General features: G+C 41.3%; 1 protein-coding gene across 1 annotated transcript in view; it reads right to left on the reverse strand.

Moving 5' to 3' along the window:
• LOC145414405 (uncharacterized) overlaps positions 1-16,924 on the reverse strand; it is a 178,713-nt gene that overhangs the window by 38,354 nt on the left and 123,435 nt on the right. The window contains exons 4-5 of the mRNA XM_080283941.1: positions 11,887-12,025; positions 6,378-6,528 (exon numbers count right to left, since the gene is read on the reverse strand). Of these exons, the coding sequence (XP_080140067.1) occupies positions 6,378-6,528; positions 11,887-12,025 (290 nt within the window). The remainder of the gene's footprint in view (positions 1-6,377; positions 6,529-11,886; positions 12,026-16,924) is intronic.

Genomic DNA, 16,924 nt, shown 5'->3' on the forward strand with positions numbered 1-16,924 from the left:
GGTAGATAGCCCATGTCCCAGGGAACTATCTATCTATCTATCTATTGCCAGACGCCTCAATCCCGTTTGGGGTGGCCACAAACAAATCGCCTCCAAGTCGCCCCGTCCCCCGCCATTTTACTGCCCTGCTCCCAACTCACACCCCCCTCTCTCATATATCTCTCCACCCCATCCCTCCATCTCATCCTCGGTCTCCCCCTCCCTCTTCCACCCTCCACCTCACTCACATACACTCTCTTCGTCAGTCTTTCACCCTCCATCCTCTCCACATGGCCAAACCACCTCAGTGTGTTCCTCACAACGCTTCCTATCACATCCACATCCACACCACAACGCTCCTTTATATCCTCATTCGTCAGCCTGTCTCTCCACGTGACTCCACAGGCTCCTCTTAAATAACTCATTTCCACTGCTCTCACTCTTGACTTGTGTCCTTCCAACAATGTCCAAGCTTCACTTCCGTACGTTAGAGTTGGTATCACAATACTGTCATGTAGTAACTTTTTTACTTCCATGCTCACTTCCCTGTTTCTTATCACTGCTTTCAAGGAACCAGCAACCTTTCTTCCCTGCTGTACCCTTTCAAGCACTTCACCCTCCAAACCTCCATCCTTACTCATCACACTACCCAAATACTTAAACGTACTCACATTTTCCAATTCCACACCATCCAACCTCGCTGTACATTCACTGACTTCACCTCTCTCAAAGACCATCACTTTACTCTTCCCTACATTCACCTTTAGGTTCCGTTTCTTACACACTCTCTCAAACTCATCCACCAAGCCTTGCAGCTCCCCTTCGTCTTCACTCAACAACACAGTATCATCTGCAAACAACAGTACAGGGAGTTTCCAAACACTATCCTCTCTCACCAGGGCCACTCCAACATCCACTACCCTACCTTGTACCTCTTTTATTACCCCATCCATGTACAGATTGAACAACCATGGAGACATGACACATCCCTGTTTCAAACCAACTTTCAAAGAGAAAAATTCACTTAGTTCACCATCCACACGCACTGCAGCCTTCACACCATCGTACATACTCTTCACAGCATTCAACAACTTCCCATCTACTCCATATATTCTTAACACTTTCCACAATCCTTGTCTATCCACCCTGTCATATGCTTTCTCCAAATCCATGAAAGCCGCATACAACTTCTTTCCCTTCTCTAGAAACTTTTCCACTAAAGATCTAAGAATGAATATCTGATCTACACAACCTCTTCCCTTCCTAAAGCCTCCCTGTTCTTCTCCAACTGATTTCTCTGTTCTTTCTCTAACTCTGTCTATAAGTATCCTACCATACACTTTTCCTATTATACTAAGAAGACAAATGCCCCTATGATTACCACACACTTCTTTTTCCCCTTTTCCTTTGTACAAGGGAATAATTATACCTGACTTCCAATCCTCCGGGACTCTACCTTCCTCCCAGGCCAATCTGCACACCTTCCACATCCATTCTACTACTATCTCTCCCCCATGCTTCAGCATTTCACCACACACTCCATCTATTCCTAGGGCTTTCCCAGATTTAACTTTCTTCATTGCTTCCACAACTTCTATCCTACTGAATTCTTCCTGTCTTCTCACCTCCCTCCTTCTCCCAGCCATTCCCCAGCCACTTATACTCGCATTACTTCCATCCTCTATGTTCAACAATTCATTAAAGTGTTCTCTCCATCTGCTCACTTTTTCTCCCTTCTCCTCTAGTAATCTACCATTTTTATCTTTCACTCCCCTGCTAACAATTAATAAAATTTTGGGACCGATCCAGATCGTATTACAGATTCTGGATCCGGAGAACATTTTTTGTGAAACCCTAGTTGGTGATGAGAAAATCTAACCCATTATGAAGAGTGGTTTGGGGATGACGTTGCCCATGTCGGAGAGATGCGCTACACTGACTGACCCTCTAGTCTGGTATATCAAATGAATTGTGGTAAGGTGATTCACACAAAGGCATGACAGTATCCAATAAGAGCTGTAAGAAAGAAACCAGTCACGCTATATTATCTACAGTAGTTCCAGAGTTAGGCCTGACAGGCATTCCCCGCCCCCCAACCCTCTGGCGGAGGTAAATGGGGAAAGTAATACAACCAGAGATAAGAAGTATTCGGAAAAGACACTCGAGCTCATGAAAAGAAGAAAAAAGATGAAAGTAATAACAAGGAGAGTCGAAACAGAACGAGCGGAATTAAATGAGCTTATCAACGAGAGAGAGAGAGAGAGAGAGAGAGAGAGAGAGAGAGAGAGAGAGAGAGAGAGAGAGAGAGAGAGAGAGAGAGAGAGAGAGAGAGAGAAATATGGATCAGATTAAGCAAATCATAAAAATAAGAGAAAGTCTGAAACAGGTCCGAAATAAACTGGCACTAGGAATGCAACAGATTATATGACTGAAAGACAAAAACGGTGAAGTCAGGAAATGCGGAAATAAGATGGTGAAGAGTTGAAGAATTTTACAAAGACTTGCATGTATCAAAGACAACAGTACCAATAGGTAACTTTTCAGTTGACGCAAGTGAAATACCTGAGGTAACACCAGACAAAATAAACATTCCTCTTAGTGATATGAAAGAGGGAAGGCCCCAGGAGAAGATGGAATAATAGCAGACATACTGTTGGATGCAGGAGTAGAAGTACAAAACAGGCTCGCCCACTTATTTACTCAGTGTATAAAAAAGAAGAAAATTCCCAAAACGTTGTGTAGTGCAACAATTATTTTACTTAACAAAAAGGCGACTCAAAAGATCTTAATATCAACCCATTAGCTATATCAATTCTTTACAAATTCTTCACTAAAGTCCTCACCAAGAGAATAACAACATATTACGAAGAAAACTAACCTCGTGAACAGGCAGGATTCCGAAACGGGTATTTGACTACTGATCATCTACACACAATGAATCAGCTAATAATAATAAAAAAAAAAAACTGCAGACTATAATAAACCACTGTGCTCAGGTTTTGTGGGTTAGGAAAAGGCTTTCGACTCAGTGGAGCACATAGCAATTATGAATTCATTGCGTGAAGAAGGATTAAATAAAGACGTTGCAAAACTGCTTTCAAACATATTTAAAGAGGGAACTGCTACAGTTACATTACACAAAGACTCGGAGAAAATTAAGATTGAGAAGGGTGTGCGTCAGGGAGATACATTGTCACCAAAAGTGTTTACAGCATAACTAAATGGCATTTTCAGAAAGCTAGACTAGGAAAACAAAGGAATAAACATACATGGAGAAAAGCTAAACCCTTTAAGACTTGCAGATGACACTGTCCTAATCTCAGGAACAATTGAGACATTGCAAAATGTGTTAAATGACCTGAACTGTAACATAGTAAGTGTCAAAATAGAGCTAAAGATGAACCTGAGTAAAACTAATGTTTAATTCATATGCACCAGACAGCGTCATCAAAATAAGCAAAGAAATTCTTGAAATCGGGGAGTACAATTACTTGGGGCAAATACTAAAATTAACGAAAGACCATGACAGCAAAACAAAATGTCGCATTACAATTGGATGAAAAGTTTTCGGTAAACATAGGGATTATGAAAAGTAGCATGCCAATACGTATGAAATGAGAAGTATACAACGAATATATAATTCTAGCTATGGCATACGATTCTGAGACCTTGAAACTGGCAAATCGATGGACAGTCAACTACTATGTTCTCAAAGAGCATTGGAATGGTCAGTGTTGGAAATATCTTTAGACGGGAAATGGTCAACTTAGGTGAGTGAACAGACTAAAGTCAAAGACATTATAGAAGTTATAAAAGAACAGAAATGGAGATGGGCAGTTCATGTAGCAAGAATAAGGGATAACCGATGGAGCAAGAGGCTGACTGACTGAATGCCAGATTTTAAGAGTAACACAAAACTGCCAGGCAGGTGGTGAAGAGCTGAGATCGAGAAGTTTGCAGGCAAAATGTGGCAGAGATTGGCTCAGTCAAGGAATCTGTGGAGAAGGCTGGGGGAAGGCCTTTGTTGAGCAGTGGACTTGCAATGGCTGCTGCTATATATATATATATATATATATATATATATATATATATATATATATATATATATATATATATATATATATACACAGCCGGTCCTGCAGTGTACACTCAAACGGCTGATGAGAGAGAGAGAGAGAGAGAGAGAGAGAGAGAGAGAGAGAGAGAGAGAGAGAGAGAGAGAGAGGAACATTTTTTTCTTTGCGTTTTTTTTTCAGCTGAAGCAAACTGTCGGACGTCTGTTGGAAGGCAATACAAAGTTTAATATTCCTGGTGAATATTAATTGTAAGTTTTTTTTTCCTTCTTCCTCTTTTCTTCTTCATCATCATCATCAACATCATCTTTTTCTTCTCCTTCTCCATTATCATCATCATCATCATCATCTTTATCATGATCATCATCATCATTAGCAGCAGCAGCAGCAGCAGCAGCAGCATCTTCTTCTACTTCCTTATCATCATCAACATCATGATCATGATCATCATCTTTATCATCATTATCATCATCATCATCATCTTTTTCTTTTTCTTCTTCTTCTTCTTTTCCTTCTTTATCTCCTCCTTATCATCATCATCATCATCATCATCTTCATAATCATCTTTCTCTTCTTATCATCATCATCATCATCATCATCATCTTCATAATCATCTTTCTCTTCTTATCATCATCATCATCATCATCATCATCATCGTCGTCGTCGTCGTCATCATCTTTTTCTTCATTATCTTCATCTTCTTTATCATCATCATCGTCGTCGTCGTCATCATCTTTTTCTTCATTATCTTCATCTTCTTCTTTATCATCATCATCATCATCGTCGTCATCATCATCGTCGTCGTCATCATCATTATTTTCTTCATTATCATCATCAGCAGCAGCAGCATCTTCCTCTTCTCCTTCATCATCATCATCAACGTCATCTTCTGCTTCTTCTTTATCCTCCTCCTCCTCCTCCTTATCATCATCATCATCATCATCATCGCCATCATAATCATTGTCACCTTCTTTTTTGTCATCATCAACATCATCATCATCATCATCATCATCATCATCGTCATCATAATCATTGTCATCTTTTTTGTCATCATCTTCTTCTTCTTTATCATCATCATCATCATCATCTTCTTCTTCTTCCTGCTGTCCTATTCGTTGTTTTTCTTCAGCATGGTACATTCGTCTAGCTCTAACTGGAATCAAACGCTAAGTAGATAATTGGAAGCTGTTTAGTTAATTAGGATTCTTTTTTTTTCTTTTTAATATCGCATGACTTATGTACATACCCGAAACACATTCCCTCTATGGCCACCGCACCACTCCTGAATGAGGCAGTTCTTGCATGTATTCAGTACGAACAGTGCATGGTATTGATGCTAAGTGGTGACAGGAAAAGTCCGTTGTCACACTGGGCATTGCTGACGAATTGGCTGCATGTGAAACTGTGTGGAAAGATGAGTGTTAGTGCTGAACTGGCGACATGTTAAAGCGTGCGTTACGTAGGAGGACTGCCGGGTGCTAAGGAACGAACTATCAAACTTACGAGTATGCCCAGGTTTGTTGCACACACACACACACACACACACACACACACACACACACACACACACACACACACACACCAGGTATTTATAAGATTACACGTAGGGATCGCAGCCAAACTTTTCCTATCGCTCGGGGAACTTGTATGCAACTTGAAGGGGTCGGATCTTCTTTTACGACGGCGTTATGAGAAGGAATGTGTTCTGCTGGGATGGCGGCTCCGTTTACAGCGATAGTTGTGATGTGGAATTCTGTTAAAATGTACAGTTGGGGTAGGGAATATCGCTCCACTTCCTGGTCCAACAGTTCCGAAATTATTACACAATATTCTGAAAAGTTTCCTGGGTTTCGGAGGTAAACCAGTAAGTTTCAAAATACATTGTTTGGATCGATATCAGAATCCCCAGTTGTACTTTGTTAACCTTCCCACGGTAGGCCTAACGTTAACGTTCTGTTCCAAACAAAGCCAGACGGTCACCAAGAACTGTTTTTTTTTTCTTTTTCACCATATAAAAGCCATCAAGGGAGGCAGACTGTTCATCTACTCTTAAATGTACAGGATCACGCTAGCCTAGGCTCTGGCCCTTACACCTCTAAGCAGGTGATAAGGAACTGACTTTTACCTTACAGTTTGGCCAACTTACCTGCGTGAGGGGGGCGGCTGTATCCAAGGATGGTGTACTTGTGTGTGTGTGTGTGTGTGTGTGTGTGTGTGTGTGTGTGTGTGTGTGTGTGTGTGTGTGTGTGTGTGTGTGTGTGTGTGTGAGAGAGAGAGAGAGAGAGAGAGAGAGAGAGAGAGAGAGAGAGAGAGAGAGAGACGTACCTGTGTGTGTGTGCGTGTCGGGGGTACATCCAGGTGAGGGCAGGATGTGAGGTGAAGCGTGGGGGAACGTGGGGCAGCCAGCAGGACAGACGAAGACGTGACCCCACCTCCACATACACCTCACCAGGACCAGGAATCACCGCTACCCCACCTGTACATCATCATCATCATCATCATTAATGTCATTATCATCATCATTATCACTACCACTGCCATCATAACCATCATCATCATTGCCATATTCATCAAAATTATCATCATTTCCATTACCAACATCATGGCCACCAGCATTATCACCATCATCATTATTATAATTTTATCATCGCCACCACCATGATCAGCAGCAGCACCACGTTCATAAATAACACCCAAGAGGGTAATAAAGTGCAATATGTAGAATAAATCGTTACGGAAGCATTGTTACGAAGCCTTCTGTGTCATCCAGGATACGACCCAAGGAGAGAGAGAGAGAGAGAGAGAGAGAGAGAGAGAGAGAGAGAGAGAGAGAGAGAGAGAGAGAGAGAGAGAGAAACTGATATTTAAAAAAAAAGAGAGAAATTCGGATAACGCAGGCGGGAAATTCTCAAACATTTTACCATCCGTCATAAACCTGATTTTTTTTTTTTTTTTTTTTAAATGAAAGGATGGGGAAAGAGAATTTGTCTTCTCATGTTTCTTGTTCCTCCTACAAAGAAAAAGTCTTAATTTGTGAGCAAAATATTATTGTAGGTTTATAACGGTTTTCAGCGGAAGAATGGAAGACCATAGGATTTTCTCAAGTGTTTATACCTGCTGCCAGGTAACTTGTCTTATAAGCCCTGCCCCTCCTCACCACGTGCCGGGAGAGGGGGTGAGATGGGGCGGGTCCACGAATTCAGAAAGGGGGTGAGTCGTAAGAGACAAGACGGAAGGTATAGTTCTTCCAGCAAAAAAAGTCTAACCTACGACATGTAGTCAATCATAAATATATTTGAGAAAGTTATGACAAGAATTCAATCGTAAATACGTTTGTGAAAGTTATGACAAGAAGTAAATCATAAAAGGTACGTCAAGGAGTAAATCGTAAATAAGTTTGAGAAAGTTAAAACAAGGAAGTAATTGTAAATATTGTTGCAGAAAGTTACGACAAGGAATCAATGGTAACTTTAAGAATCCCACATCTATGATTCACCATGACCATGTGATGAAGGTAACGCCATTTATAATTATGAAGATCTCAACCGCACTGTGTTTAACCTACTGTGCTGGCCAATAGAAAATTACTTTGGGACAGCAATACTAACTAACTAGCTAAGTAACTAAATAAATAAGTACCCTGAATTTTGCATACACCTGACACAAAATGAACTGATCAGCTCCGTCTATTATCCATTGTTTTTCCTTAAAGATACTGGTTCATCTGATCAAGCCATAAGCACCTCCTTTCCTCAGTCGGTTTATTCCCCTCCCCCCTCATTTTTGGACTGTCATCATCTTCTCGTAAAATTCTCTAGATCCTGTATATTACGAAAGACGTAGGCACGGTAGCTAATAATTCACCGTTTTTATATCATTCTCTCTTTGTATATAATTCACTAGTTTTAGATCATTAACTCTTTTTGGAACATACGAGGTCTGTTCTGAAAGTATCAGACCTTTGGCTTTAAAAAAATAAATAGCTAACCTGTTGAGCTGGGACACTTATCCCCCTCAAAGTAGGCCCCTTTTGACTTGACACAAGTAACCCAGCGTTCTTTTCACTGCCTGAAACATTTTCAAAGTCGGTTTTCGATATCTCCTGCAGGTGCTTCCTTTGCATTCTTCATGATCTCTTCTCTCGTCTCAAATCGGGAAGCCTTTAGCAGAGTTTTGAGCTTGGGGAATACCCCCAAAGTCGCACGGAGCCATGTATGGTGAATAGGAAGCCTGCCGGACCTGAGGGATATTGTGCTTGGCCAAAAATTTCTGAATCAGTTGAGAAGAATGGGCAGGGGCGTTGTCATGATGCAGCTTTCAACTTGCCGCTTTCTAAAAGTGTGGTTCCTTCCTCTCAACTGTGTCACGAAAACGACAGATAAGGTCGAGGTAGTAATGTTTATTGACAGTCTGATCTTGTGGTGCGTATTTGTGATGCACAACAGCGCGGTGGCCGAAAAAAATGTCAACATGCGAGTGCATTTCACCTTGCTGTGAACTTTTTTTTTTTTTTTTTTTTCCAGAGGTGACCCTGCATGCTTCCACGGGGATGACTGTGCTTTGATTTCTGGGTCGTACCCGTACACTCATGTTTCATTTCCAGTGATAACAGTCTTCAGAATTCTCGATCGCAATTTGCACACTCCAGCATGTTTTGAGCAACGTTCATGCGAAAGAGATCATGATAAATGTGACGAAGCACCTGCAGGAGATACCGAAAACTGACTGAAAAATGTTTCAGGCAGTGGGAAGATCACTGGGCCACATGTGTCAAGTCAAAAGGTACATTGAGGGGAAATAGTGTCCTAGCTCAACAGGTTAGCTATTTAGTTATTTATTTATTTTTAGGGAATAACTCGGATATCTTCCATGCAGACCTCGTACACTCTTTGTAGACCATTCACTCTTTTTCGATCAGATCATTTACCCTTTTTAGATTATTCACTCTACAGATAATACTCCTTTTAGATCATCCACTCTCAGATCATTCACTCTTTTTAGATAGTTCACACTTTTAAGATCATTCACTCTCTCAAGATCATTCACTCTTCAGATAATAAACTCTTTTTAGACCATTCACTTTTTTTACCATTTGCACTTTTTAAATCATATTCTCTCTTTAGATCATTCACTTTTTAGACCATTCACTTTCTGCATCATTCACTTTTTACATCATTCCCCCTTTTAATACCATTCACTCTTTTTAGATCATTTACTTTTTACATCATGCACTCATTTAAGGCCATTCACTCTTTTAGACCATTCACTCTTGTAAACCATTCACTATTTTAGATCATTCACACATAGACCATTCACTCTTTTAGGCCATTCCCTCCTTTAGCCCATTCACTCTGTTAGACCATCTACACTTTTTAGATCATTCACACTTTTAGCCCATTCACTCTTTTAAATCATTCACTCTTTTTAGATCATTCACACTTTTAGCCCATTCACTCTTTTAGGATCATACACTCAGAAAATGAAAGAGAATCAGCAAGCCAGAAGATGAGTTAGTTGTTTTGCTTTTCATCAGTATGGTAGACCTCAAGTGTCATGACGTCACGTAGAAACCCTCTACATCGCAGCCTAATTAAGATTCTTGAAGGACAACATTCAATGTGTTAAATTTCGTACAGTATTTTGAGCTCTCACGTCCACTATGTCTATCTGTCTGTCTGTCTCTGCTTTCCTCTTCTTGAACTTTAAATAGAGAGGGGGTATTTCAAATAATGTTAAGGGCAGATGACCTACAGAGGAGTGTAAGGTCTGACTGTATCTATGAGACACACACACACACACACACAGTCTCTACCCAAGGATGAGGCAAGCAATGTCTCTCGCTTACGGTCTGTACCTACATATGTCTATTGTATCTGCCTATTTGCGCACGCACACACACACACACACACACACACGCCGCAAGGGTGCAGATATGATTTTAAGAATATGGTGTTCGAGAGATAAAGGAGTCCAACTGAACACTTGCGAGTTTTCAGCTACGAGAAAAGTGAAAATATCGACACCGATAATATTCGTCGTGTTAGCGTAAATCACGTTTTAGATAAATGTTGCGTGAAAGTAGCTTTGGCATTATATTAAGTACAGTACTTGGTTAACAATGTCATGCTTCGATATACCCGTAAATAAGGATAATGATAATTAATTTTTAATACAACGAAAAAATGGACGGATTTCGATACAGCAAAATAAACTGTTTCTATTGGTAGGCAAGTACTTGATATGACTGTTTTAAACGCACTGTATGATGATACTACGATAATTATTACTATCCATATTTCAACCTTCTTGTAGCCTAAAACTCGTAAGAGGCAAATTGCTGTTATCCTAGGAGAACTGTTTAGCGCGATCTGGAAGTATTCCCACTCTCTCACACACGCAGACTAAGTAGCTCTGTTGTTAACTCTCTCTCTCTCTCTCTCTCTCTCTCTCTCTCTCTCTCTCTCTCCTAGTAATATCACCTTGTTCACAACAGCCAAACTTAAATGAAGCTGTCCAGTATTTTTTCAGAGCTAGTGATCTTTATTTCTTTTTAGTGTTCCCTTTCCAATAGTACAATACAGGGTTAGGCAAAATCTTCACCAGTCCCTTCAACAGCGTTTTACCGAAAACTCACGTGACAGTATTTTGTGTGTTGCGAGGACGGCCCAGTCGGCTAGAATATTGTTGCGGCGGCGGTTGTAGCAAATGAATATATGATGCAGGGTAGACACTGATAACGCTGACTAAGCCGTCTCCACAACACACGAGAAATTGCCCGGTGGAGTGGATGAGCGTTATACATGGGCCACCCTGTGTGTAGGTGCCAGGGAGGAACGCCTTCACGCTGAGGCACCGGTATAGAGGAAAGGCTCACTACCCGGGTAAACAAATCTCCCTCAGCTGCTTCCCAATCCCCCCTCCCCCTCTCTTTCTCAAGGAGGTTGGTGAACTGCAGCTGGGGGAACAGGAACTTCAGCCTGCAGCACACTTGGTTCACGTCTAGATGAGCCTGGGGCTATAAAAAAAAAAAAAGTCAGGGACAAAAGTTGGCTTACTGTTCCCCTGCGTTCACTCCTCTTCCTCATTACCATCACCACCACCACCATTACCATCATCATTACCCTCCTCCTCCTCCTCATCATCATCATCATTACCATCCTCCTCCTCCTCATCATCATCATCATCATTACCATCCTCCTCCTCCTCCTCATGATCATCATCATTACCATCCTCCTCCTCCTCCTCTTTATCATCATCACCACTCTCCTGCTCCTTATCATCATAATTACCACCATTCTCCTCCTCCTCGTCATCATAATCCTAATCGTCACCATCACCCTCCTCCTTCTCTTTATAATTATCATAATGCTCCTCCTTAACCTCATCATACTCATCACCACCCTCCGCTTCCTCCTCAACATCATCATCATCATTATCCTCCTCCTCCTTATCATCATAATCATCACCACTCTCCTCTTCCTCCTCTTTAGCATCATCTCTACCACCTTCCTCCTTATCCTCATCCTCATCCTCATCATCATCACCACCCTCCTCCTCCTCCTCAGCATCATCATCATCATCACCAACCTCCTCCTTCTCCACATCATCATCATAATCATAATCATTATCACCCTCCTCCTTCTTCTCCTCTTTAGCATCATCATCACCATCCTCTTCATCCTCCTCCTACTCCTCATTATCATCACCTTCCTCCTACTCCTCCTCATCATCATCATCATTATCATAATTATCATCACCACCCTCCTCCTCCTGCTCTTTATCATCATCATCACCTCCCTCCTCCACCTCCACCTCTTCCTCCTCATCATGTTACCCGTGACGTGTAGGGTGACGAGGTGTGATAGCTTCGGGCGAGTGTTAACCTGGCATTCATATACGCCTGAGTCTGCTGGCCCTGCCTGGTGAAGCTCTAGGTCCCATGCCCATACCACGCCATTACGCCACGCACGGACCTGAGACAGAGAGAGGAGGATGTCTCAGTGCAGATGCTGTAACATTCAGGAAAATAAAGATTGATGAGACTTAGATAGATAGACAGACAGACCAATTGATAGAAAGATACATAGATAGATAGACTGACTGGGATGGATAGATAGATGGATGGGTGGAGGTTAAAGATACAGGTAATTAAGTACAGTAGGCTAAGGATTAAAAGATGGGCAGATAGATAGAAAGATAGACAGATAAGGAAAGATGAATGGTGGAAGAATGAATGAATGAAAGCTGTATATACAGTACATACAGGTACATAAAGACTGATTAACGTTACATGAAGAGACAAGCATACAGGTATATGAAGATGGATAGATAAAGATCGGTGGAAATATGGATGAATATGTGGAGATAACAGAAACGTACACCGAACATCAATAGGTTGTTGATAGTTACACAGACAGATAAATATATAAGCTGCTAGACAGACCGGCATACAGACAAACGGATAGATAGATAGATAGATATGGATGGACAGATATGTGGATGAGTAATTGTATATCATAGTTACATACAAGCAAATAATTAGACTGATGACAGACAGACAGATAGTGTATATATATATATATATATATATATATATATATATATATATATATTGTTACGGAACAGAGAAAGATAATGTACACTTTAAGTGAGAATACTAAAAATCACTACTGTCCCGCAAGTTCCAGGTTCAAAACAAAAGAGTTAGGTAAAATTACAAGTTAAAGTTTAATGCTCAAACTAACAACTAAACATTCAGGACTCATAAGGATAATGTAATGGCAAAAAACAGGTTAAATATATGGTTAACTGCAATAGCCTCTATTAACACGAAATTAGCATGAGTAAATTTATCTAAGTCAGCCCTGATAAAATGATATACCAGATAATACTCAGTGAATGCAAGATATATTATTACAGATACAAAATATTAATAAGGGCTGACACCCAAAACACATAAATCACAAAAACCTTACTAGGCCTACGAATTAACACCTTACGCTACACAGTACAAGAAAAAATGCAATAACAGTTATACTCAAATTACACAGCTGCTAGATGGTTGGAGACTTCCTGAACACTCACAATAATAACAACTGTACAGGGGAGGACAGAGATGTGAACAAAATGAGGAATAGATCTAAGTGGCCATAATGCAGAGACTGAGCTCATTATATAGGGGTCGGCAGAGCTTGATACAACTTGTAAGAAGGACGTGCAAATGAAGCCATAGGGACAAAGAGTTGACAATCCTGCTCTGAACAACAGAAAGAACGACTTACTTTACTATAAGGGTAGAAGGGGGGAGTGAGGTAGAACACGCTCGTGATCAAACATGCAGCATACTGCACGTTAGAATTACACAAAGGATGATGAAATCATAGGCTATGTAACACCTCCCCACAAAGAAAAAGAAATTTACAAAGGAAATTTCTTATTACTCTAAAACAATCTGTCTAAAGTCTAGATAAGCAATCTGCAATAACATTTTCTTTCCCCTTGACATGTTGTATGTCTAATGAATACTCCTGAAGAAGTAGACTCCATCTTGTCAATCTCTGATTTTTATCTTTAAACTTACTAAGGAATTTCAGTGGGTTATGATCGGTATAAATGACAATGGGGTCAAAACCAGAACACAAATAAAATGAAAAATGCTGTAAACCCAAAATCAAGGCCAAAAGCTCTTTCTCAATAGTTGAGTAGTTCTTTTGAGGTGGAGTGAACTTCTTACTGTAATAAGATACAGGGTGTTCAATACCCTGATCATCCTCTTGCAGCAAAACAGCCCCAGCTCCTGTATCACTTGCGTCAACAGCCATCTTAAAAGGCTTAGCAAAATTTGGAGTAGCGAGCACTGGCTGACTTAATAGGATAGCTTTAAGTTTGCTGAAAGAGGATTCACAGTTATCGGTCCAGACAAATTTAACTCCCTTTTTCAGTAGGTCTGTAAGTGGTGATACAAGAATTGAAAAGTTAAGAACAAATCTCCTGTAATAACCTACCATTCCCAAAAATCTTTGTAGCTCTTTCCTACTTTTAGGTCTAGGAAGATCACTTATAACCTGAACCTTAGCTGCTGGTGGTGCAACATGTCCATCACCAATTACATACCCAAGGTATTGAACTTTAGCTTGACCAAACTCACACTTCGATAAATTAGCTACAAGATTAGCCTGAACCAAACGCTCAAGAAATTTACTGACATGACATAGGTGATCTTTCCAGTTGTCACTGAAGATTAATACATCATCAATATAAACAACACACCCTGCCAAACCCTCTGTTACAACATTCATGAGCTTCTGAAATGTGGCTGGTGCATTCTTCATACCATATGGCATTACAGAATATGCAAAAGTCTTTCCTAGTGTTACAAAACATGAGATCTCCCTAGCACGTTCAGTCATAGGTACTTGGCAGTATCCCTTTAACAAATCAAACTTACTTATGTACCTAGCCTTTCCGATCTTGTCTATGCAATCTTCCACGCGAGGGAGAGGGTAAGTGTCTGTTTTGGTTATCTGATTAACACGTCTGTAGTCGATGCAAAGCCGCTGTGACCCACCTGGCTTAGGGACTAGAGTGACAGGAGAACTCCACTCGCTCTGACAGGGCTCAATCATCTTGTGGTCCAACAGGTAGCCAAGCTCCTTCTCAATGGGAGGAACTTTCACTGGGTTCACACGGTAAGGAGGCAGTTTAATTGGCTTTGTGTCTCCAACATCGACATCATGCATCAACACAGTGGTTCTTCCTGGAGTGGCACGGAACACTTGCGGGTACTCCTGCAGTAATGCCGAAAACTCCTGCCTTTCCTCGGGAGGTAGATGAGAAAGCTTAGTCTGGAGATCATTCATGATATCAGGATTCTTCCCCAAACTATCACTCAGGCTCATGCTGCATGGGAGAACTTCACTTGCAGACTCGGGTGGAACAGCTACAGTGCAGACTGGGTTATTTTCGTCCCGCCTGTGATATAACTTTAGCATGTTGATGTGACAAAGTTGCTTGTTCTTTCTACGATCTGGTGTGGCGATGACATAGTTGACATCACTGAGTTTCTTCTCCACGAAATAAGGACCACTAAACTTGGCTTGAAGAGGTTGCCCATGAACCGGTAGCAGAATCAAAACCTGATCTCCTGGCTGAAAGTGGCGTAACCTGAACTTCTTATCATACCAAGTCTTCACCTTCTCCTGAGCAGCTCCTAAATTCTCTCGCGCCAGTTGTAAAGCAGTGGACAGCCGTTCTTTGAACATAATCACATACTCCAGCAGGTTTACGTCATCTTCCTCCGACAGCCAGCATTCCTTGAGTAGCTTAAGGGGTCCTCTTACTTCATGGCCAAACAGTAGTTCAAAAGGTGAGAAGTCCAGTGATTCATTTGGAGATTCTCTTGCGGCAAATACAACGAATGGAAGACGTTTATCCCAGTCTTTCTGATGTTCCAAACAGTATTTCTTGAGCATCGATTTGAGTGTTTGATGATATCTCTCCAACGCTCCTTGGGTCTGGGGATGGTAAGCTGAAGACGTGATCTGGGTGATGCCCAACTCTTTCAGAGACTGCTTGAAAACATTTGACATGAAATTACTTCCCCGGTCGGACTGTACCTCCTTGGGCAGACCAAACTTTGTGAAGAACCCCAGCATTTCCTTAACCACGTTCTTTGCTGAGATACTTCTAAGTGGAATGGCTTCAGGATAACGAGTAGCCATATCAATCAGGGTCAACACATAAGAAAATCCTGAAGAAGTCTTAGGAAGAGGGCCCACAATATCCACCAACACACGGGTGAAAGGCGCCTCAAAAGGAGGAATGGGAACTAGAGGTGCAACCTTTTCGGTCTGATTACACTTCCCCACAACTTGACAGGTGTGACAAGGCTTACAATACCAGGAAACATCCCTGAAGATACCTGGCCAGTAGAAGTGTTTCAAAATGCGTGCCACAGTCTTCCTCACTCCAAGGTGTCCTGCCAAACTGGAATCATGAGCCACTCTAATGATATCCTGCCTACAAACACGAGGGATGACAACTTGATGTACAACCTCCCATTCACAGTCGGCTGATGCTGTTGGGGGTCTCCACTTCCTCATAAGTACTCCTGACTTTATATAATAACAAGTAGAAGCACCAGCTGACTCTTCCTCACTGCAAGCAGAGTTAGCTAGACCTTTCAACTCAGGGTCAGCAACCTGCAACTCAACCAACTCTTGACGAGACAAATTAACAACACTACGGGGTACTGCCTCATCTGGTGAGTGGTCCAAATTAGCAAGAAAAGTGTCAGCTAGGATAACATCATCATCATCATTATCCTCTAAGTCACCAGTAACTTTAGACTTAGCCCTAGTGACAGCACATGCAGAGAACACATCAGGGACATCACAATCCTGGGCACCAGCCACTGGCTCACTAGACAACTGAGGAGCTGGACACACTTGACTTCCACCAATATCATTTCCAAGTAAGAAAGTTACACCTGACATTGGGAGTGTCTCAACCAACCCAACCATAACAGAACCATTAACAAAACCAGACTCTAAATTCACTCTGCACAGAGGGACAGAGAAGTAATTATTCCCTACACCTTGTAAGATTACAGTTTCATCAGAGGAATTAACATTAGAGCCTAGAACACAGGTCAGCATAAGGGATTGGCAAGCACCTGTATCACGATATATTTTAACTGATTTCCTGTCATTACTGTCCAGAGGACTGACAAAACCATCAGACAGGAAATTAGCACATGAACTCTTGAGAGTGTCACCCACGTCACTGCTCAAAAGAGGAGCTCCATCATGAGAATTTAATTTACCCCTCAAAGCAGGTTCAGTTAACTCAGTTAAAGAATTCTGGGAACTCTC

The sequence above is a fragment of the Coenobita brevimanus genome, chromosome 99 (assembly GCF_032717465.1).
Source record: "Coenobita brevimanus isolate Jiangsu-jjx chromosome 99, ASM3271746v2, whole genome shotgun sequence".
In the NCBI taxonomy this organism is placed as follows: Eukaryota; Metazoa; Arthropoda; class Malacostraca; order Decapoda; family Coenobitidae; genus Coenobita; species Coenobita brevimanus.